This window comes from Carassius carassius, chromosome 25 (genome assembly GCF_963082965.1).
Source record: "Carassius carassius chromosome 25, fCarCar2.1, whole genome shotgun sequence".
Classification (NCBI taxonomy): domain Eukaryota; kingdom Metazoa; phylum Chordata; class Actinopteri; order Cypriniformes; family Cyprinidae; genus Carassius; species Carassius carassius.
Window position 1 is genome coordinate 22661226 of NC_081779.1, and position 23340 is coordinate 22684565.

At 37.9% G+C, this 23340-nt stretch overlaps 1 protein-coding gene and 1 long non-coding RNA gene across 3 annotated transcripts in view; both read left to right on the top strand.

The window, feature by feature from the left end:
- Positions 1 to 23340, top strand: part of LOC132104426 (gamma-aminobutyric acid type B receptor subunit 1-like) — a 127214-nt gene that overhangs the window by 63092 nt on the left and 40782 nt on the right. For both annotated transcript variants that reach the window (XM_059509892.1, XM_059509893.1), the window contains exons 7-13: positions 2031 to 2191; positions 10770 to 10904; positions 12778 to 12948; positions 19677 to 19778; positions 20655 to 20720; positions 20858 to 21049; positions 22761 to 23006. In XM_059509892.1, coding sequence (XP_059365875.1) covers positions 2031 to 2191; positions 10770 to 10904; positions 12778 to 12948; positions 19677 to 19778; positions 20655 to 20720; positions 20858 to 21049; positions 22761 to 23006 — 1073 coding nt within the window. The remainder of the gene's footprint in view (positions 1 to 2030; positions 2192 to 10769; positions 10905 to 12777; positions 12949 to 19676; positions 19779 to 20654; positions 20721 to 20857; positions 21050 to 22760; positions 23007 to 23340) is intronic.
- On the top strand, positions 3792 to 6030 carry LOC132104756 (uncharacterized). Its single transcript, XR_009423592.1, has 3 exons — positions 3792 to 3840; positions 5310 to 5596; positions 5953 to 6030. It is a non-coding gene; the product is annotated as an uncharacterized LOC132104756 (long non-coding RNA).

The following is a 23340-nucleotide window of genomic DNA, read 5'->3' on the forward strand; positions in this document are numbered from 1 at the left end:
GGCTGGAATTTCATTATTCATTTCAAAGTCTGCTTGATCATGGCCCATGTCACTCCTAAATTTAAATATCAATGTGATCTATCCGTGTTTTTGCAAAAAAGAGAAGTTGCAAGATCAGCCGTGGGAATAAACGGAGCAGGAGAAAACAGATAGATTGCTGCAGCAATTCTCATCAACTCTCAGGATTAGTGAGAGGGCGAATGTGTTACCAAAACCAATGGACGTGTAGAAAAATGGCACTCAGCTCGGTGGAAAAACATTGGGTTCGGGGGAAGGTGAGGAAGAGAGAGGAAGGATCGGTGTCAGCCCATCAGTTTGGAGATACATTATTGAAGACTACAGTCGGGCACATGTAGTCAGTCCTCTATGGATCCTGTTTACCACGATGTATCTGCTGCAAGGTGCAGGATTAGTGTGAGCGGTGGCTGGGAGTTTGGAAATAGATGGTGCAGTGGAGATGAGGGTGTGTGGGAGAGAGGAACGAAGCGTGTGATTCATAATGTAGGGTATAACAGGTTTTTGTCTAGAATGGTTCAGGATACATCCAATCCTTATATTGATTGGAAAACAACAACAAAAAGTGAGTGACATGAAATCAGACTAAGCTGTGACTGAAAATGTAAGGATGCAATTGTGGGAAGGAAGACGTTATTGAATGAAAATACGTTTGTAATTAGGTTCTGAGGAATAGACAGTGAGAGAAAGAAAAATGTGGATCTGATGGTTTGGGTGTAGTTGGCGGGAAAGGAGGTGGGGAGACGGGTGGGTAATAAACCAGAGTGGTTGTGTTAAGGGATTGTAAATTCAAAGTGCTCTGTGAAACGGAGAAGGAAAATGAGCCCCACACATCTACGACTCTCTCTCTCTCTCTCACACTCGTTCTAGCTCTTTTTCTCTCACACTTTCTCTCTCTCACACGCACATACATACACATTCTCTCTCGCGCGCGCGCTCGCTGCCTCTCTATAAACCAGCACATCTCTCTCTCTCTCTCTCTCTCTCTCTCTCTCTCTCTCTCTCACTCTCACTCAGTCTCACTCAGTCTCCTGCTGCATCCAACGAACACAACACACTCACTTACTGCCGTGACTTCGTTTATCGTTTCTTTTGTTTCCAGACTGGATTTTATACCGATCAGCCACAAAGATATATCGCGCTAATCGGGTTTCACTCCGAATTGATTAAAGACGCGCGCAGAAGATTCCAGTGGATCGTGGATAACGCGACGCTTTCCGTAAACGAACACGTAACGTTCATTTCTGTGCTCTATTCGTTCCGGGTTCGGGAGAAGCGTGAGTATAGATTACAGCACGAAATACTATTGAGACAACGACAGATTGTTTTAGTTTTTAGCGCTCCCGCTCGTTAACGTTATTTCGGGTAAATGTACTCTCTTGTTACATTTTAAACCGCTTCTTTAGACTCTTTGTAACGTCACGTTAACTTTTAACGTCAGTTGCGTTCACGAGCTTAATGTCGGCTTATTTAAAACTTTGGTGAACCTTTGAAACTTACATTTTTAAGCGTACATTTGTAAACGTTCACTCGCTGTGCGCGCGCAAAAAGTTCAGTACGCGGAACCTGTTAACGCGACGCTTATAGTTTTTTTTAATTTCCTCTCCGCAGATTTGTTAGGTCAATTAGAAAAATCAAAACCACATGCCTTTGAATCGTCATCTATGTTGTGTTTAGGTTTATCTCTTAAACTCATCCAAGCTGAAAATGTAAAAGTGGATTTTAGTGCATCTAAAAGTATATTAAATATATATAGGAGTTCGCGTGAGATTTTGAATGAATAATTTCAGCATTGAAGGAGACTAAAATTTACACTATCCAATATATATACAATATATATAAGTAAAACCTTCATGTAAAACAACATCAAGAACCTAAACTGTGTTGGCACACACTCATGCCCACTATGGCCAAACTATCCTGGCATCACAGCAGAGGACGGCACTTGGTATCAACTTCCTACTTTGTTTTGGCCACCCTTACTTTACTGTTCTCCTGGTCCTGCCCGGTTCTAGGCAAGAAGAAGCTCTACATCGGAGCCCTGTTCCCGATGAGCGGCGGATGGCCGGGTGGCCAGGCTTGTCTCCCTGCTGCCCAAATGGCCCTGGATCTTGTGAACAAGAGAACGGATATTCTTCCGGATTATGAGCTTGAATTAATCTACTACGACAGTATGGTAAGTGAGCACTGCATGTGAGCCTCTTTAATTACTTTCCATTATGTAAACTGTTTGATTGCATGCAATTGAGTGTGCACCAAACTAGTCATTCCATGAGAGTGTTTGCTTGCTGTTGATGTTATTTATTCAGACAGTGTAAGTGTCATTATCAGTGGCTTGCTGAAGATTTGTGTTCACAGGAGATTTCTGAGCAAATTTACATTTTACGACAGCATATTAGGTCAGCTGTAGTATGCTAATATGGGTTTGGTGTAAGCTAATGAACATAATGTTCTTTAAATGGGAATTTGTACTTGATTCAGTGTGACTTCATTAAAACTGCACAGAGCAATGTTTTGACAGCATCATATTAGTTATGCTGTCACCTGAGGTTTGCTGGAAAATATCTATTCATAGTGGCCCAATATACCTTCCGCTTTCCCTGTTTATATCTTTCCATTGCCTTCACTCTCTCTCTACTTCTCTCCATCTTTCCCACCTGCGTCCCTCCTCCCCCGCACAAGAGATGCCAATGCATACTGCCTCTCTCTCTCACACACACACACACACACACACACATATGCAGAGTGCAAGCCAGAGTTTTAGACAGAAAAGACATACAGATACATGCAGAGCGCAAACAGTTAATTCCCTGTGACTGTTCGGTGTTGCTAAGAGCTTCACTGTGATTGGTCGGAACGGGTCTGCATTGGAACCCCGCTTCAAAGATACAGGAGAAGGAGGAAAGACTGGGGGTGGAGGTTGGCATGACAACAGTTTCCAAGACCACTGCTGTTCAAACAAACACATAAGGCCACAGATTGCTTTGACAAAAGAGAGAAAGAAGCATGGTTATTTATGATTATTGCATAAACAGAGTCAGATGGATAAATGGGAGAAATTAGCTGGCTGGTGTGAGACTATAGATGTATGAAGTCCCGTTCTTCCGTCTGCACTCGGACATATTGAGAGCATCTTTTCTGATCCCCAGCAGTCGGTGGATGTACTCAGAACCCCTGTGGATCCGAATGAATACATGCACACAGAAACACTCTCATGCAGAGAGCCGCGTCTGATTAGGATTCAGCACCAAGGACAGCTACATTTAGAGAGCAGGAAAGCGCTGTGTCATCAGGAGGCTTAAGGCGAGCAGGAACATTTCATCTGAGTTGGGTTTTAGGTATTCAGACCCAGATGTCCCTTAACCTTTTCGCACGTAAGTTCTAAAATAGTCAGACCAGCAGTCTGGCGTGAGTTTTTTTCTGCGACCGTTATTTTGCAATCAGTCGCGTTCTAATTTCCATGGAGACGCATGAACCTTGTCATGTGACATTTCAGTCAAAATGGCGCGCACACAATGGATAACCGTCTGCAGGTGAGTAACGTTAGCTTGGATATTTCGCTTTATTTAATTTTTTTATTCAAAACCTCTCAAATAATTTGTTAGCGTGTACCGACTATGGTTGAAATGGTTCTGTTTGCTGCCCCCCCCCTCCCTCCACTGCTGTGAACTTCGCTTGCACATGGTACTTTGCATCTCCCCCAGAAACGCCGCGTGACAATTGTTGCATCTCCCCCAGAAACGCCGCGTGACAATCGGTGCATCTCCCCCAGAAACGCCGCGTGACAATCGGTGCATCTCCCCCAGAAACGCCGCGTGACAATCGGTGCATCTCCCCCAGAACAGCCGCGTGACAATCGGTGCATCTCCCCCAGAAATGCCGCGTGACAATCGGTGAGTATTAGTATTTAGTTGTTAATTTTATTCTGAAGCATCTAGAATTATTTACAAGCATGCAATAAATATGAATAAAGATTTTATGTCATAAAAATTATCTTGTAAAACGGACTGCTCAAAAATGTGGTCGTTCACGTCATTACGATTTGTTTGTCTATTTTGCATAAGTTATTGCAAAAATGTTCCATAATCCGTGCATTCAGGGGGTAAAGTCAGGGTTCAGTTGAATTGATACGTTATACATAACGTGAATATAACAAAGCACATATTTGACGTTAAATCAATTTTCTTGTTTGTTTTAGTATATTGCTCACCGAGTTTTATATCTCTCAATTGCAAAGCAAATCAAAAGATGCCATGTTAAAGCAGAGTAAAGCTACATGGCATGACATTGTTAAATGATATTTTCCTAGCCTACAAAACATTTGAGTAAGCTAATAAGTGAAGTGTGACCATATAGTCTATACAATTATTATATTAATATATGTTCACACACATTTTTTTTGTTGTTGTTGTTTAAAGCGCTATATAAATAAAGGTGACACCTCACTTATCAGCTTGCTCAAATGTTTGTATAGGGAAATATAATTTGATGATGTCATACCATGTAGATTTCATACCATGTAGTGAGAGATATGTATAGCATATGCACAGCTGCACTACTTCCTGAACTTCAGCTAGCTCCTTTGTTTTCTGTCTGCCATTATTGGACAAACTGATTAATCCAGGTGTGCCTGACCTAAGGAATCACAGCAACAATAATCCGACAAACCTGGATTAATCAGTTTGTCCAATAATGACAGACCGGAAACAAAGGAGCTGGCTGAAGTTCAGGAAGTAGTGCAGCTGTGCATATAGCCCAAAAAGAATGTATGTTTTGGGCTTCATGTATGTTTTATTAAAATGTAAGGTAAATGTTTAATACAAACTATTATACAAAAACGTTTATTATTACTATTACAAAACAGAAAACAAATATATTTACAATGACTAACAATTAAAATAGTATCATAAACAAACACAAAATCTGTAAATATACTCTGACTTTTGGTAAATGTTTTTGTTTAAAACAAACTATATTATACATACTGGTACCTTTTATATTTAATAATATAATTACAATAAATTATAAAGTATCATCATAAATTCATTAATATAGGCTACTCTGACTTTTTACAGGCTTAATAATGCTTCATGAAAACCAGTCATCATATCAGCTTTGTAAACAAATATAAAAACAAATATATGTACAATAAATATTAAACAAAAAACTATAAATATACTGACTTTTAATAAATGGTTTTGTTTAAAGCAAACTATTATACACAATAATATGATTACAATAAATAATAATTAACAATGTATCATCATGAATTAATATACTCGGACTTTTTACAGGCTTAATAATGCTTCAGTGTGTGGTACTCCTCAAAACACGGGACAGCACACAAGGGAGTGTTGCATGGCACACACATGTGCTTGGTGAGGCGCCTCTGCTTGCCCTTGCGTGTGCTGGAGAGGCAGACCTTGCAGTGCCGCCTGGTCTTGCTGCCCTGGGAAGTGGTCTGAGGGACTTCAGATGGGAAATGCCTGGCTGTAAGGCGCAGAGGAGTGTCCAAGGCAGGACGCCCGCCTTTGGTTGGACCTCGCAATGTGCTGTACTCCTCCAGCAGCCCTCTCATCAGGTTGGTCCTGAATTGTAAGGAGGTGATTTCCTTTCCTACTCATAGTAGAGCACATCAATAGGAAGTGAGGAGAAAATAATAGTATGTGACCGTGTGGTCTGTTTATTATTGTGAATTTGTTAACACTTTAAATTACATTAATTAAAAATGTTAGCACTTTTTATCTTGTTTATATTTATTTGTATCCATTTCTCACCAGTAATTTGCCGGTAGACGATGTGGCTGTTGAGTAAAACCGTGTCGAGTACATGAAAAAATACTTTCTTGTACCACTTGGTAGACTTTCTGGTGCATTCATGAAAACCAGTCATCATATCAGCTTTGTCCACTGCACCCATCTTTTTGTTGTACTCCAGCACACAGACTGGCTTCATCATTGGTTGCCCAGTGAGGTGATCCAGCTTGCCTGTGGCTGCCATACCAGTTGGATGGACCGTGGTAAGGACATGAACATCCCTCTTGTCATGCCATTTTACTGCCAACTGTGACCCATTCTCTTCGAATTCCACCTCACCTTTTTTCATCTTGCAGGTGAACTTTGGCATCCCTTTTCTGTTTCCGCGCACAGTCCCACAAGCTCCAGTGCCAAGTGACAAGAGGTGCTGGAAAAGTGTGGGACTACTGTACCAGTTGTCAACATATAGAACATGACATTTGCTTACGTAAGGTGCTAAGAGTGTCATCACAACGGACCCAGAAATCCCAAGTCCTGGGTAATGTTGGATGTCAGTGGAGGATCCGGTGTAAATGATCATGTCCTCCACATAACCAGTTAGCACATCACACAAAACAAAAAACTTGATCCCAAATCTGTGCCGTTTGGATGGAATGAACTGACGAAATGCCAGCCTGCCTTTCCACTTCATCAGAGACTCATCCACACACAGATCCCTGTATGGCACAAAAATGCCACGAAAAGAGGAGGTGAGCGCAGTGAATATGTGTCTAATTTTTTTCAGCGGGTCATTGGAAACTGCTGTCGCATTGTTTGCAAAGTGAAGACAGCGGAGGAGCAGAAGGAAGCGATCCTGTGAGAACAAAGACCCAAAAAATGGGGTCAAGAGCATGGGGTCTGTGCTCCAGTAATCACGAAGTGATGGTTTTTTGATCACACCCATTAAGAGAACTGACACTAAAAATGTGTACATTTCAGGGATATTTGTTGGAACCCATTTAACCAGCTTCCCTTTCATTTCCTTCTCTTGCAAGTCAGAGGCATAGCGGTTTGTTTCCTCCACAATTTCTCCCATGACATCTTCCGTTAGAAACAATTTAAAACAATTTACCTCACTGGGTGATTCTGGTGGATTTTGCACACCACAGTGCTGGTTGTTAAAATTGCCTGGGCCAGGAGGATAAAAAAGGTTGGTTGCCTTCCACAACGAGTTTAACGTTATCTCTTCTGCCTCATTAGGAACTGGTGTCATCTCTTCATCTTCAAAGTTGTCCAGAGCTTCAAGATTTGGGGGAAGATCCTCATCACTGTCACTCTCTGCCTCGCTGTCAAAAATCTCCTCATCAGAATTAAAAAAAATGTCCTCAATTTCCTCATTTGTCAGTTTTCTTCTTTTAAATGTATTATCTGTCATTTTCTCTTATGTTGGTGAGCTGGATTAAAGTTGTGTCTTTAAATTACAACAAAGGCGATTGTGAGGTAACGGTGACGTCAGCTTTACTTCAGTTATCAGTGGGAAAAAAAGACTGCAATCCATGACAGTTAAAATATTTTTATTTTTTATACAAAATATTTACAAACTTGTAGTTATTAACATCGTTAAATATATTTAAGTTAACTCCTAATGTGGTATTAATACTTGGTGAAAAAAAACATCATGTTTGTTGATCGGTAAGTTATCACGTGACGGGCTATTGGCGCCGCCATTATTTGTTTACAACGCTGATGGAGAGTTGGACTTAGAGCCTGCTGGATTTACAACATGCAAGATCATCCATGTTTCCCGGAATAAATGACTGTAACCCCCGCTTCACTGCATCTCACGCGACGCTCCTGCTTGACGCTCACACGCTGCTCCTGGAGTGAATGCACTCATTGATTAACATGCACGCACGTCTGAAAAAATACCCGCTGTTCACGCGTTGCTGACACTTGCGGTGTGAAACAGCTGTTATCTACAAGGTATGTGTTTGACTTGAATAAATATTAATATTACATGTTTAAAATGTTCTTTTACTGTTATAAATATGAGTGTGCAATAACAACCTGTATTTCTGTTATTGTGTAGTGTAATTTAAAGTGAATGAAACATAAAATAAACATTAAAATACACTGAACAGTTGTGATAATAATTGTAGCTGAGCACGTCTGTCTCTGGCTCAGTGCCAGTCAAAGCGGGAAAGCAGTGAAAGCTAAAGTTTGAAATTTTGAATTTAGCAGTTGATCACGTGATTTACTGAACGTTCTAATCACACCGGTGTGATCGTACGCTCCAGGGACCAGCCAAGACTGATCACACCGGTGTGATCGTACGAATACATGCACACAGAAACACTCTCATGCAGAGAGCCGCGTCTGATTAGGATTCAGCACCAAGGACAGCTACATTTAGAGAGCAGGAAAGCGCTGTGTCATCAGGAGGCTTAAGGCGAGCAGGAACATTTCATCTGAGTTGGGTTTTAGGTATTCAGACCCAGATGTCCCTTAAACCTGTGCTCGGTGTAGTTCTGGGCCGTCCTTGACTGGAGCGGAGGATGGCGCTCTGCCCGGAGAGGGTACGAAGGGGGCATGCTTATTAGTATGGACTGGACCTGTAGAGTAGTGAAGAGAAACTACAACAAATATATTTGTAAAATTCCCATTTACTCTGATAGTAAAAAAAAAGAAAAGAAAAACACGTAATCTGTAAAAAGGGTCCATAGAGTTCATTTTGTCAATTGTTTTTTTGTAATTTAGTCTGGGCCTGTCTCAAATGCCCTTTTTAGTTTTTATCATATTTTGTTTTTGTTTAGACAAGTTTTAGTTGACTAAAAGTCTGAAAATTTTAGTTTTAGTCAATGAATATGTTTAATTTTAGTCATGCTACATAATGGTTAAACTGCTAATCACAATTATTTTGCTCAAAATTATAATTGTGATTACTGATCATGATTGTTGTCATTCGAGAAATGTCATCATAAATACTGCACTTTCATCTATAAGCACAAATAAAGAAAATGTTGACACATGATTTATTTTACCTCATCTAGTTTCCTGATTTATTATATTATCATATAAATTAACACAATCTCTACATTATGAAAACTAGTAAATCTCAGAAGCTTCTCTCAAAAACCAAAACACAGAAAATCCTAATATTAATTGCAATAATTCCAAATGATATTCTTGTTTTCCTATTAAAATAACAACAACAAAAACTTCATGTTTTTTGGCACCATAGTTGAGCAGAATATCACAATGGAGATCACTAAACTCCAACATTTTGTCAAGGATTTCAGTTCATCATAGTTCATCACTTTTTCCCCATTGTAGAGAGAGACCATGCGTATTGTTGCTAGATTAAAAGTAAACGCTAGGCAGAAAATGTGTCCTTTTTGGAGAAAAGCTGTGATGGGGGGATTTAAATTCTTGACATCTTGCAACCTCAAGCATGAAAACTTGCAAAGGTCTAAATTATTTCTTCTCTTTTATGTTGAAGAAAATATAAAGAGATTTTGTATATAGGGAGTTTTTAATTTTGAATCTATATTTTGCTTCGACTTTAACGAAAGTAAAACTAGTATGAAATAGGGTGGACATTGCAGGCATTACATGTTACATGTACTCCAGTCTTCTTCAGTGTCACACGATCCTTCAGAAATCATTTTAATATGCTTATTTGCTGTTCAAGAAACATTTCTGAATATTATCAATGTAGAAAACTGTTGTGCTGCTTAATATTTTTGCAGGAACTAATACAAAGAACCGCATTTTGAAATAGAAATCATTTGTAACATTATAAAAGTCTTTACTGTATAATTTAAAGATCACAAAATAGTTTTGTAGTAAAAAAATGTATTTTAATTACACAAATGTGTCTTGTTTTTTGTGTAGTTACTTAGAACCTTTTATGATCAGTCAAATATATTGTAAAATAAGGAAATGTTCTTCCTATCTTCAGGATAATCTGTATTCAGTTTTTTTTTTTTAAGAAAAAAATAGAATTCAGTTTTTGCAGTTGTTTTGATTTCGTGGAACCCAGGTGCTTTTAAAGTGTAAGGCTCACGCATGGCTTCCCTCAGGGTTGGAAAGTCAGAGCCCAAACAAAGTCTCCGTGCTGGGAATATGATTCTGCCGACGACCCCCAGGGAGTCTGGAGAGAGTCTGCTCAGAGATTGCACCAATCAAGCCTTGAATCATGTTAAACTCATGTTTGTTTTTATTCTTTATAGCTTTTGCTCCTGTTTAAGCTGTTCTTTGTTCCCAAGACAACAAAAGCCCAGCTTTAGAAATGCTGGCTGTTCTCAAGGCCACTGGCTGCAACTGTGCAAGTTTGCTCTCAACACATGATCAATTGTGGCTTTAATCTACTATTATCATTTAAATGAGATACTGATTTTTCATTGACAGTAATTTTAAGACAAATTGGGGGAAAAAAGATGCTGATTGTCAGCGTCGGGTTAAAGACTGATGAGAATCCACGTTTTGCAAACAAACATTGTTTGTTGGTCTGTGTATGAACAAATGCATGTGTCCTTGGAGGGCTTGGGCTGTTTTTTGATTGATTTCTTTATTTCTTTCACACGCGTCATCATTTTAAAGACAAAATTACAATAGTTATAGAAAGGTTAATGTGTGAAAAAAAGGGGAGACCCCAAAAAAACTATTAAAAGCTTTTAGGTGGGGGCCCAATAATACCATACAACATATAACATACAAGGACAATCAGGTTACAATCAGGTTTTCTGTAGATTACTGCTTTATCCATGTATGCTCCTTTTGTTATGCTTTCCCGTGCAGATATATCTCTACTTAAGTGATTCAGTATGAAATGAAGTCACTTTCCTATATACTGTAGCAGAGAATACAGTGTGAATGATTTTTATTTATTTATTTTTTTTTATTGAGGTGTGCAGTTTTGAGTATGGAGTGGCAAAATGCCTCATGAATAGTGACATCTGTGCTTCAAATCTGAATATAGATTATGCATTTAAAAGGGTTTTTCTCTCTGCTTTCCAGTGTGATCCTGGTGAGGCCACGAAGCTGCTGTATGACCTGCTGTACACGGAGCCCATAAAGATTGTCCTGATGCCAGGCTGCAGCTCTGTGTCCACACTGGTGGCTGAAGCCGCGCGCATGTGGAACCTCATAGTGGTGGGCTTTCCTCTTCATCAGATCTCATTCGCTTTGAATGTTCACTGATGAGATGTCAATGTAAGGATGTTGAGGAAAAACTCAAGGTTTATTAAAGTGATGACAAAATGTTATTTTCGGCAAAAAACGCTTAAAATTTCAGACAGGGGAGTGAAAGCAATTTGACTTGATATAGTTTACAGTACATGTAGGTACTGTAGAAATGAGGTGATTCAGCCTAGCGGTTAGATATCAGGGATCCAAAAAGTTATAGGTTTAATACTAAAAGATGAGATTAAAAGGATGGGAATGCATAGATTTCAACAGGGATTGTTTGTTGCATTGTTGTAGAGAAAATACACAAGAGTTATGAAATTAATTATAGCGTGTCTCACTTTCGATTGTTTTGGGAAATACAACTTTCAAAGTTTCTTTTAATTTAGAATACATGTTTCATTATTTGAAGTCTTGGAGATTCTGTGAATGCATGCATAAATTGATAAAAATGATACCTAAAACCATATACAGTACACTAGCATTCAAAAGGTTTTTTTTGTTGTTGTTGAAAGAATGCATTATTGTGAAAAGTTAATATATATATATATATATTTTTTTTTTTTTATCTCATATTATTGAACATACTGTAAGACAATCACTGAATTACAGTCCACAGCAATCCATTGAGTTTGTCTGTCCTTCTGAGATGAAGAGGACGATCAGACAGGATGTGTATGAATTATATGTACTCAGAACTAAATAAAACATATGCCCCCGGTTTCACAGACAAGGCTTAAGCCTAGTCCTAGACTAAAATGCAAGTCTGAGTTGTTTCAAATGAAAGAAACTTGTACTGATGGATCTTAAAATATATCAGTGCCTTCGTTTTGTCTCAAGATGCACACCAGTAATGTTTTTTTCTAAGGCATGTTTATAAAAATTACTTAAATGTCCTAATTGAACTATGGCCTAATCCTGGTTTAGGCTAAGCACATGATGTGTTTAGAATTAATCACACTATTAACATGTTCATTTGACATAGATAAAAAAATAAAAACATTAAAGAGGTGAACATACCTGTAGTCACCAGCATTTAGTTTTTATGACTTCTGTATGATTCTGTACATCACAAACTGAACTCTCCAACAGGTCTAATCCCTGAAAAGGTTATGCCACAGTGAAAATGAGCTATCTAAATGCATTCCCATTTCAGAACACTTCGTTCAAATTCCCGAAATCAGTGAAATGGCTTCCAGACATTTGTCATTTTATTTAGCTTTTGGCTCGTGCACTCCCACTGCCTAATCTTTCATTTTTCTTTTTTGAAAATCAGTCTCTTTATTTTTCATGCACTGCTCTATTTTTATATCTGTTGAGAGCTTTTTCTCTTCACATATGAGTTTTGACCTATATATCCCCCTGCTGGCCTCGAAACCCTCCCTTTTTCCACCCCCTCAGCAGACCTGTCACTCAACAACGTCTCACTGCATCTGTGAATGACATTGAGTTATTGGAAAAATATTTATAACCCCTCTGCTGTCTTCTGATTTGACTGCCTGATTAACATAAAACAGGAAATGTTGAAATGTCAACCTCTTTTTTCATTCATTTTACACCTGTGTTTTGGATTTTAACTTTTTATCACAGCTTTGCATGCTTTTCTTACACACTACATCCCCCAATGTTAAGTAAAGCTGTTCTCAGTGAACTGTGATTAACCTAACAGGAGATAATTTAGTGCCTTGGGTACTGGTTTTCCTGCAGGTGATTTTATCGCACATTTTCTTCACTAGCTTGTTTCTAATTTTCCTTCGAAGGTCTCAGTGTCTGTACAGTGGAAATGTGTGAATGTATTTCTAGTGCTCATTTCTCATGAACCATTGATATTTGCTTGCAGTTGTCCTACGGATCCAGTTCACCAGCACTCTCCAACCGTCAGCGTTTCCCCACCTTCTTCCGCACACACCCCTCAGCCACATTGCACAACCCCACCCGAGTGCAGCTCTTCCAGAAGTGGAAGTGGACCAAGATCGCCACCATCCAGCAGACCACTGAAGTCTTCACCTCTGTGAGTAAGATATATACAAGTACAGATGTTTTAAAAGCAGTAACCATGCAACGAAAAGCTTGCAGACTTGTGTTGGGTAGCCTCACCCACACTTAAACCCCATTGGTCCAAAGTCCTTCTCCTCATAGTTATGCATGCATACAGTTATGCAAGTGTCATTAAAGCATGAAATTACATTCAAAACCCAGTTAACTTCTATAATGCGACAAATTTAAAATGTACGTGTATTTCCAAGTGAATCAGCATATTCGGTGAAGACAAAAATGTAGGGCGTGACATGATTTCATCCTGGATCATGTCAGATCGACATTTCATACCAGAGTTTGCACTTAGTATTGTGGTTGAAAAAATAGGCAGCCTTTATGATGTCAGCAAAAAAAAGTAAATTGTTTCAGAGCTGGATTATAAAATTTTAATGCAACATTATGACAACATTTTCTTCGATTCACCATGTTTGCTATTGCAAATTCCATTTGCATTGATCTTGACCTAAAATATTAATTTTAAATCGTGAATTGTTTTGGTTGGTCTAGTGTTGTCATGGTACCAAAATTTCAGTATTCGGTACCGATACCAGTGAAAATCCACGGTTCTCGGTACAAATTTCGGTACGAAAGCAAAACACAAAAATATGCTAATGAAAAAAAAAACTTTTTAGCACTAAAAATAAAACCAATGCCATTCTTTATACTTATTTACAATTGTGTTTAAAGTTTTTCTACAAGTTATATAATTATGAAAAACAGTAAACAAGTTTCACCCAAATTTAATTTGTCTTTTAATTTATGAAATTTAAACACATTTTATTTTTGGTAAATAAAAGGGATTTGCTATTAAAATTAAAACATGGAAGAAATATTGTGATTTATTTCTTTAAAAAATAAAGTTTTATAAATTTTTCAACAGTAGTAGCAGTATCACATACATTTTACTAAATAATAGTAATATTTCTAGCACAATGCCTTTATGTAAAAATTAACTTTTAGGCCTAATGAATGCCTATTTGTCATTTTATCTGAACTTAAGACTGGTGGTGATGCTTAAGATATTTTTGGTCATTGAGGGTTTCTGTAAAAAAATAGTAATAGATCATATTAATTATTATTAAAAGATAATACTACTACTAATTCTACTATCATACTAATGTATATACAATGCGCTATGAATTGATGAGCTGCTGGGTTCATGAATATTAATCACGTTGTCTGCGTTTGGTCAAAATGATTTGCTGAAATCAAAACAGGGACGGTAAGAGATCAGCGCCAGCCAATGAAATTGCCATTTGCGCATTAGCTCCGCCCACTACCGGAGAAACCGGTATGTCTTCTGCTTGTTCGAAAATGAATATGAATAATTCTAAATGAACTCCATTATTTTGACAGGAGAAGACAACAAAGAATAGTTTACATATAGCGTGTCGATTCAGCGTGGTAAGACTCTCGCTCTCTCTCTCTTTGCATGTGTGGGAAACAGCGCTATCAGTAAAGCGACGGTGAGTCGTGCGCCTTCACAAAGAGTTTACAGAGCATCAATTACAGGTGCGGTGTGCGTCCATTGAGATGAACTGAGAAGTTCAGATCGCTTGATGGAGAGAGAACTCTGAAGCTCAGATGCTGAAATTAATGCAAGCGTCATGCGCTTCAGTCTATGTAGTAAACAAACCCGCACGTCTCTGCCATTCATTAATTCACACAGAAACACACAACATGAAGGATTCATATTTCAACCAACTTTTGCGGCTTAACATTTACAGATACTGGTCCATATGGAGATTTGATTTGATTAATTTATGCTAACTTTGACAAATTCCATGAATGTCCATATTAAAATGTAAGTTTCATTTTCATGACTGGATTTTGAGATTCCATCCTCGTTTTCTGCTTCGCGGAAATCATAGCGCTGAACCGGGTTTGAACGGGACCTCGGTACTACCGGTACTTAAAGAAACCTGGTACCGTCACATTTAAATTTTTTTAGTACCGACTTGGTACCGAAGTACCGGGTCTTTTGACAACACTAGGTTGGTCAATAATTAATTTTAAATGCTAAAACAGTTGTAGGAATCATAATGTGTTAAAGTAGTACTGTACAATAAATAAAATAAGCACATATTAAATAAATGTTTACAAGATGTAATACAAGTCTCAGTTGTCCCCAGAATGTGTCTGTGAAGTTTCAGCTCCTCTTTTCCAGAATAGGGCTGAGCCCTTACAGCTTGTGCCTCGGATAACATCTGTTTGGTTTAGATTATCATGTCTTATCATGCCGAAAGTGTATTTGCATGCTTTTTTAAACGCATATCAGTGCAAACTTCTGAAAAAGGTTTTTCTGAGCGCACACATCCGAAGCACGTGAACAGAAAGTGGCTGTCACACAGCGTTTGTGTACTAAACTAAGTTAAATTACATGTCTTATTGCACTTAAACTGTCATATACACACAAGTTTATGTCAAAAACATGATACATAAATGTCTGTGAACGTAAACAGCTGGGAAAGAAATTGCTTGTTCATATTACATCTGTATATTAAGTGACTGCAGTGTAATATACAATACTGCTGTCTACGCTGTTATATGACCCAAACAATCAAATTAAAACAGAAAATAACTCAATGGTCTGGACTGAATAACTTCTGTAGCTTTAATAAGAAGTCATTTCTTACTTGAATGCTGCTTTTAAATGCTCTAGCGTGAAGATATACATGGTGGATGGTGTGTAGCTCACTCAGGATGGGATCTATGCTAACAGATTCTGCAAACAGTTTTTTCTGAGACACTGTTTATGATTTATGGGGATTAAAAAAAAACTGTGGGAGTATATGTAAAACTAAAAATGTTAAATCACTTGATAGGTAATATAACACATAAAGAACAATGGTTCCCGGGATTTTTGAGAACTGGAGCTTGTAGCCTAGAATTTTTCTTTCTAAATTATGTGAAAATCATCTTGTTTACTCACTTACAGAAAAACAATATATTGATTTAAATTTTCTAAGACACGGTTTGTTGGTAAAAGTCATATGCGAGTAGGCGTAAACTATCATGAATATCATTGTGATTTACACCTGAGAAGACAAAGGCCTGCATAATGAGCTGCATAATGAGCCTTTCAGTCAGCTGTGTCACTGAGAGGGAGGAGTTACAAGAAAGAATGTGAGGACAAAATAAATGTATTGATTTTATGTTTGTGGTTTATTTAGAATATATTTAATTATCCCACAACTTAATTTAATATTCACTTGCGAGTGCAGTTAAACAGTTTATGAGGAACAATCTAAGCTGACTTTCAAAGCTGAATTATTTGCATCATTACTCCAGTCACACAATCCTTCAGAAATCCTTTTAACAATCTGATTTTCTACAACAACAAAAATAACAATTATTGTTATTATTATTATTATCGTTATCATTATTATTATTATTATTATTATTATTAATGTTGAAAAGAGCGGAGAATATTTTTTCATGGTTTTTTTGGGGATAAATTTAAAGAACAGCATTGTTTTTTTACATTGGTTATATTTACATTTATTTGTTACATTTATATTATTTACATCAAGCTTTTGAATGGTATAGTATCAGAATCAGAATGAGCTTTATTGCCAGGTATGTTTACACATACGAGGAATTTGTTTTCATGACAGAAGCTCCGCAGTGCAACAAAATGACAGCGACAGAACAAAAAACACAATAAAAGAAAAAAAAATACTAAAAATACAAATAAGTAGGTAAGGAATGACAATATACATCCCTTACCTACAGTAGTAGTGTATATTGTTATTAAACTTCATAATGTTTCACTTGATTATACATTTAGTCAGGAATTATAGTTTGGAAAAAGTCTAACTAGTAAAATGTTTACACGTTATGTGAAAAATAGTACAAGTATATAAATAAATATAAGGAGTCTTAATCATGTTTATGATCTCTGCTGAATAAAGCGCTTCATTCTTTTTTCTGAGGAAATCCAAATCTCAAATCCTCAGGTAATCCTCATCACATCTTTTTGGGGTGAATTATGTCTTATTCCTCTCATCGCGAAGCAAAGAGTAAAATAAAAAAACATGAAGAACAGTCTGGCTGCGTTGTCTTATGTTGTATGGGCGTATTCAAGGCACACGCTTCAGTGAAACATTAGAATCTGAATAGAGCGTTCAGCGCGGGGGCGTGGTCACATTAGAAGATAATGAAGGGAGACGTAAAAAACGGACATCGAGTTGTTTTCATATGGATTACTTTATCACAGAATATTTGTTTTCGGCAGTACTTGTTTAGTTTAAAAGTAGACATGTCAAGCTTTCTATAGATATATCTCTCATGTCTCTTCGTTGAGTATTTGCTGAATTACAGTTCATTTTAATGACGCGTTTGTAAATGAAGATCAGTGCAGACCGAGGCTGCAGACGGCACAACTTGTTTGTTATCTTTATTTTATCAAAGTTTTGTTGTTATTATGTCTGTATACAAAAAAGTAAACCCTTTACAGATTCGATTGATGTATTGCTCTTATCTGTACGATCAAAACTGAAAGTGTAATTTAAATTCTTTTCGGGGTTATCAGGAGAAAATGCCTCATAACACGTATACGCGTTAATCGACTCCAAAGGGTTAAAGTCAGTTGATATTGCTTCTCTCTTTATAATTATACAGTATGTGGCCTTAAACTGGTGTAGTTTGCCGTCTTCTTCCTGACTAAGATTAAGGCAATTAGTCACTATATTGAATTTTAATAATTTAACAGTCGCTTTATCCAAACAACTTGTAGATGAGGTAATGTTGCAATGACTTATAAATTGTATCCCTTAAAACTGAATCAAAAATGACATTATCAAAATATGACATTTAATCATAAATAACATACATAAACTTTTTTTTTTCAGTGAAAAAGTTTCTTCATGCATTTAAATGGCTTGAATATAACTCTACGCCTTTACCTCAGTCATTTAGAATAGGCAAATGAATATGCAAATTAGTCCACGCCTCCATTTAATTGCATCAGCTCGGACCTGCTCCACTTGCACTCAGTTAACTTAGGTAATAAACAATACAAAATGGCAAGTGTCAATGTAAGACTAATTAAGTCATATATGTTTGAACCAGAGACTGATCTCTTTAAAGACCACAAGGGGTCTTTAAAGGGTTAGTTTACCCAAAAATGAAAATTAGCTCATAAATTGCTCACCTTGAAGTCAGCCTAGGTGTATATGACTTTCTTCTTTCATATGAATCCAGTTAGAGTTATTTTAAAATTTGTCTTTGATCTTTCAAGCTGTTTGATGCAACTCAGCGGGTGTTGCACTCCATCAGTCCATGAGAAGTTTAATAAAGAGCACATCCATTAAAACAAAATGTCTCACATGGCTCCGGGGGGTGAACAAAGGTTTTCTGTAGTGAATCGATGGATTTTTTTAAAGAAAAATATCCATATTCAAAATGTAATGAACACTTTAATCTAGATATGTTTACATGGACACTTTTTGCTTCCATTGGAATGAATCCGAAGGTAGTGTTTACATGAACACTGAATAAGTGAATGGGTTGATATGTGCATTTATTTATATGTTAAAAGCTTCTGATCGGATTTAATTTTTTGACATGCGCAAACTGCATGAATATACAGAGTTTCCCGCTGTTGTCGCATACTGTTTTAAAAAGCACATGTGATATTTACCTACTCTGGGTTCTAATTAAGTGACGACCAGCACATGAACTGTGGTGCAGTACTGCTTACTTTATAAAACAGTAAAAGTGCCCCTTCCTGCACCCAGGAAGATGAGTGTCTTAAACAAGGACTGGTGGAATGTTGTGCTGCTCCACTTGTGAAAGGGGAGTTTTAAGATGATTAAACACTCATTTATTACAATTTATTCACCGCTTAATTTTCATTTTTGGTTGAACTAACCTTAGAATCCTATATATGCGTATAAACAAGTTGAATGGTTGTTAAACAAACCAAGTATTTTTGTGATTGATTCAGATCAATGAAATTGTGTATCAAATCAAATTTAATAATTCTGAATGAGCAAAAAAACACTTTTTGAATCAAATTGAACCCCCCCCCCCCCCTTACATTGAAACCACCCTACTTCTGGCTAATGTGATCTGATAATAGCATTTTCTTTTTACAATAAAGGATCTCCTTTGATTTAGGTTAACATCTTGGCTAGATTTCATTGCATTACACACAGCATTTTTTTCTTCTAGTGTGGGAAGACACAATCCTTCTAAAACACTATGAAGTGAATGCTTGAATGTTTTGCAACCCAGACAGGCTGTGTTTTACATAACTGAGGTTTTAGCAGTGTATAGCATGTTGTTTTGCATGCTATCTGTAATGTATCTGTGTGCTGTCGAAGACAATGTCTGGGATGTGAGATTGTGGGCTGTAGCTGATGTAAGCTCAGCTCAGTTTCTTTGTTTCCTGCTGCAGCCTGAGGTTATATCGACTTTATTAAATTTTACACGCTTGTTTTATTGATACACACAGGATGGTAAACAGTAAACAGAAATTAAATCTGCCAGTCTCTTTCTAATTTTCTTTCTTCCCTCATTTTCTTTCTCCATGCTTGTCTTATCTCTGCCTTTCTGCCGCAATAATATTCTTTCCCGTCTCTTGGTTTTTCACCTCCCGTCTATCCGCAGATGTTTTTCTCATCTCTATGCTCTTTACTTTCCTTCCCTCTGTTTCCCTGGTCTCCTTTAATCTTGTTCTTTCTCCCTCTTTCTCAGACTCTGGATGATCTAGAGCAGAGGGTGAAGGAGGCAGGCATTGAGATCAGCGTGAGGCAAAGTTTCCTCACGGATCCTGCTGTGGCCGTCAAAAACCTCAAGGTGCTTTCACTTTCACTCATCTAACAATTATCATACTGATGCCAAACACATATTTAATGTTCAGTAATATCATTAGTTTGACTGCACTGACACTAGTGGATGAGTATGTATCACTATATGATACATAATGTATCATATAGTGATTTTATTTCTTTTTTTAAACAACACAAAAGATATTAGCCTAACTAAATTTTTTTCATGTTTTCGTTTAGTTTGTTTATTTATACAGGGACATTTCACTAAATTCATTTATGTATTTTTCAGTCTTAGCTTATAGCTACATTTCAGCTGTATGAGGATTTGTGGGAAATGTGTTTAGGAAGCTGTGTTTTCTGTAAACAGTATTTATTTAGGTTTTTGTCGCTTTAAAGATTCCCCCAAAAACACAAACACACACATCTTTATTGCTATCTCTGGGTCTGTCGAGTCAAAGGACTTAATTGAAATTCCAGGAGTAAAATACAATACAATGGGATCTGATCTCATTCTTGAGGAGAATCATTTTAATTGGAACATGGGTCAGATGATATGTTCCCCCCAGTCCTCTCACCTCCCCATCCTGCTATCTCCAGTGATGGCTGGGCCCCTAGCTGCCTGTTTAGCAAAGGCCTGCCATGTGTGCCGCCCTAGTTTTGGTGCACAAGATAAATGGAGTACCACCAGAGGAACCATGGTAACCTGGAATATAGCACACCGCTGAGAGGGCAGAGTAGCACTGATTGGACTGCTTGTCCAAGCCAGAATTACTACAGTATTACTGCAGTGTTATGCACAGTAGCACTCTCAAACCTTCCTCTGATGCTAATTCACTAACTTTTGCAAATTGTTGCATTTATTGCTTTGTTCTAATCCTCAATTCTCGCTCTGCTCCTACAGCGGCAAGATGCTCGCATCATTGTGGGCCTGTTTTACGAAACGGAAGCCAGGAAAGTGTTTTGTGAGGTTGGTAATCAGCCATCCAGCTGAGCATTATTCATCTTTGTCAATGTCAAAGGGGAAACATGGTGTTTTTCTTAATTTTTTTACATTCTTGGCTCAAGTCGTTCCCTAAGCCTAAGTTTCACACAACCCAACTGCAGGTCTATAAGGAGAAGCTGTATGGGAAAAAGTATGTGTGGTTTCTGATTGGCTGGTATGCTGACAACTGGTTCAAGATCAAAGATCCATCCATCAACTGCACTGTGGAGCAGATGACAGAAGCTGTGGAGGGTCATGTGACCACTGAGATAGTCATGCTCAATCCGGAGACAGTGCGAGGGGCCTCTAACCTGGTGAGTGGGCCTGAATAATCTTTTTGTTTTCAGTTTGTGTCCTGTGGCCAGGCCCAGTCTGTGCCACATTTGTACTGTGGACTTGAATGCCATTTCAATTCGTAAAGCTATTAATCGGACTTACGATATCTTTTTTTTTTCGGATGTTAAAATGGGAAAACATTTTTTTAGCTTATATTAGAATAGCATATGTAAGCTAGTTCCGACCACTGAATAAAAAATAGAGCAGGTAATTGCAACTTTTTATCTCACAATTCTAGACTCTTTTTCTGAGAATTAAGCGAGATATAAACTCGCAGGTGCAAGAAAATGTCAGATTTGTGGAATATAAACTTGTACTGGCGAGAAAAAGGCAGAATTGCAAGATAAAAAGTCGCAAATACCTTTTTACATTTTTTTATCCCATGGCAGAACCGTGTTTCCAAAGGAACATAAGCCATATCTTCTATTGATCAGAATATAACAGAGACATATATATTAACAGTTGGGTGGGCTTTTTTGACTTGAGATAGCAAGCAACCACCTAGCTACTGGATTTTGAAGTTCCATTCTTTTTCAGTATTTCTGTATTTTCTCTTATTTGGCATCAGTGAATTACTGTATATTCTGTGTCCCATATCGTCCCATATGCTGCACGCTTTACAATGACATCATCCTCAGATTAGCGCAGCTTCATTCTGTTTAGATAACTAACTCCGTTCCCTCACTGGGAACAGCCCATAACCTACCGTCATATCTTTAGATGTGTATGCACTATTCTCAGATCTGAAAACCCGAAGAGTCACGTAGGGGTCAGTGCGCTCAGGTCCAACCGCTGTTCCCCTGGGAAAGCAGGATGGTCAAGTGTGAGCTCCGGGGGGTGCTGTCTGGAGCCCACCCAACTCCGGTGCTCTGTGCTGGGAATGGGCTTGACGCATATGTCCCTGCTGTTTTCCTGGAACCGGAGCAATCTGGGCATGTATCCAGACACCTATGCTCACATCTGACGTAAAAAACTGTCATGTTGGACAGGCCCATTTGTGATAAGATGGCCATACTAAATTGGCTCAGCATCACCATAATTTGTTCCCCTCATCGCTTCACCGTCCCCACTTTAAGGGTGTAATTTAAGAGAGCCAAAATGCTTCTTGACATGCAGTTTCTATCCGCACACATGCGCTCACTTTCTCGACTGTCCATTTGCATCAAGCAATCACCAGATGCACATCTACTGCTTGGCTCATTTCCTAAAACGCACCTGTTTGAAGTGAGGAAGGTGCCTCAGCTGTTTCTATAAGGTGTGGAAAATGTCAAGGAAATCAGTTTTCATATGCCTCCACAATAAGAGTGTGCCAACTCTATTTCTTTTCCCAGTACCTCCTTAATGACATGGAACATCTTCAGAGTGTGTGTGAAAGCGGGAGTTTATTTTTGGTGCTTCCGGTCCTGGTGTGTGTGAATGAAGATTTCACACCCAGGAGAAAAGTACCTCCGTCTATATGATGCACTCCCACGGTGATGAACTGTACTGTAACCTAACTTAACTTATCTCTCGCATTCTTGCTGTCAGTAGTCTGGCACTTTTTTGAGTCCGGTGCTTTTGTAGCGACAGTGAAGTCATGCTTAAAATCTATTAAACATGAGCTCTTGTTAGTGCACTAAGTTTATTCCAGGTGCGTATGCTTTCATATGCATGACCAGATGATACCGTGAATCCACTCTTTTGATCCAGACCTCACAGGAGTTCCTAGCACAGCTGATGTCCAAACTGGGTGGGAAGAATCCAGAGGAAACCGGAGGATTTCAGGAAGCTCCTCTGGCGTATGATGCAGTTTGGGCCCTGGCTCTGGCTCTCAATAAGACAGTGGGACCTTTGAAGGCAAAGGGACGGAGATTGGAAGATTTTAATTACAATAACAAGGACATTACTGCAGAGATCTACCGAGCCCTTAACACCAGCTCCTTCGAGGGGGTTTCGGTGAGTGACGGCTTTGTCAGTACCGATACATTTAATGATACTCAATAATACACAATTATGATACCACAGTAAAACTAACATGCTAACTAATGTTGTTATTGCAAATAAAAAAAAATAAAAAATAATTGAAATAAAGCTGAAATAAAATAAAATAAAAATATTAGATGAAAAACTTTAACTAAAAAAATAGAAATGTTATCTTTCACAACTGACTGAAATTAGAGAAGTTTGTGTGGTAAAATTACTAAAACTAAAACTGAAAAATTTAACTAGAAATATTATAATAATAAAATACAAATTGTAAAAAAAAAATAAACCAATAAAAATGGCAAGA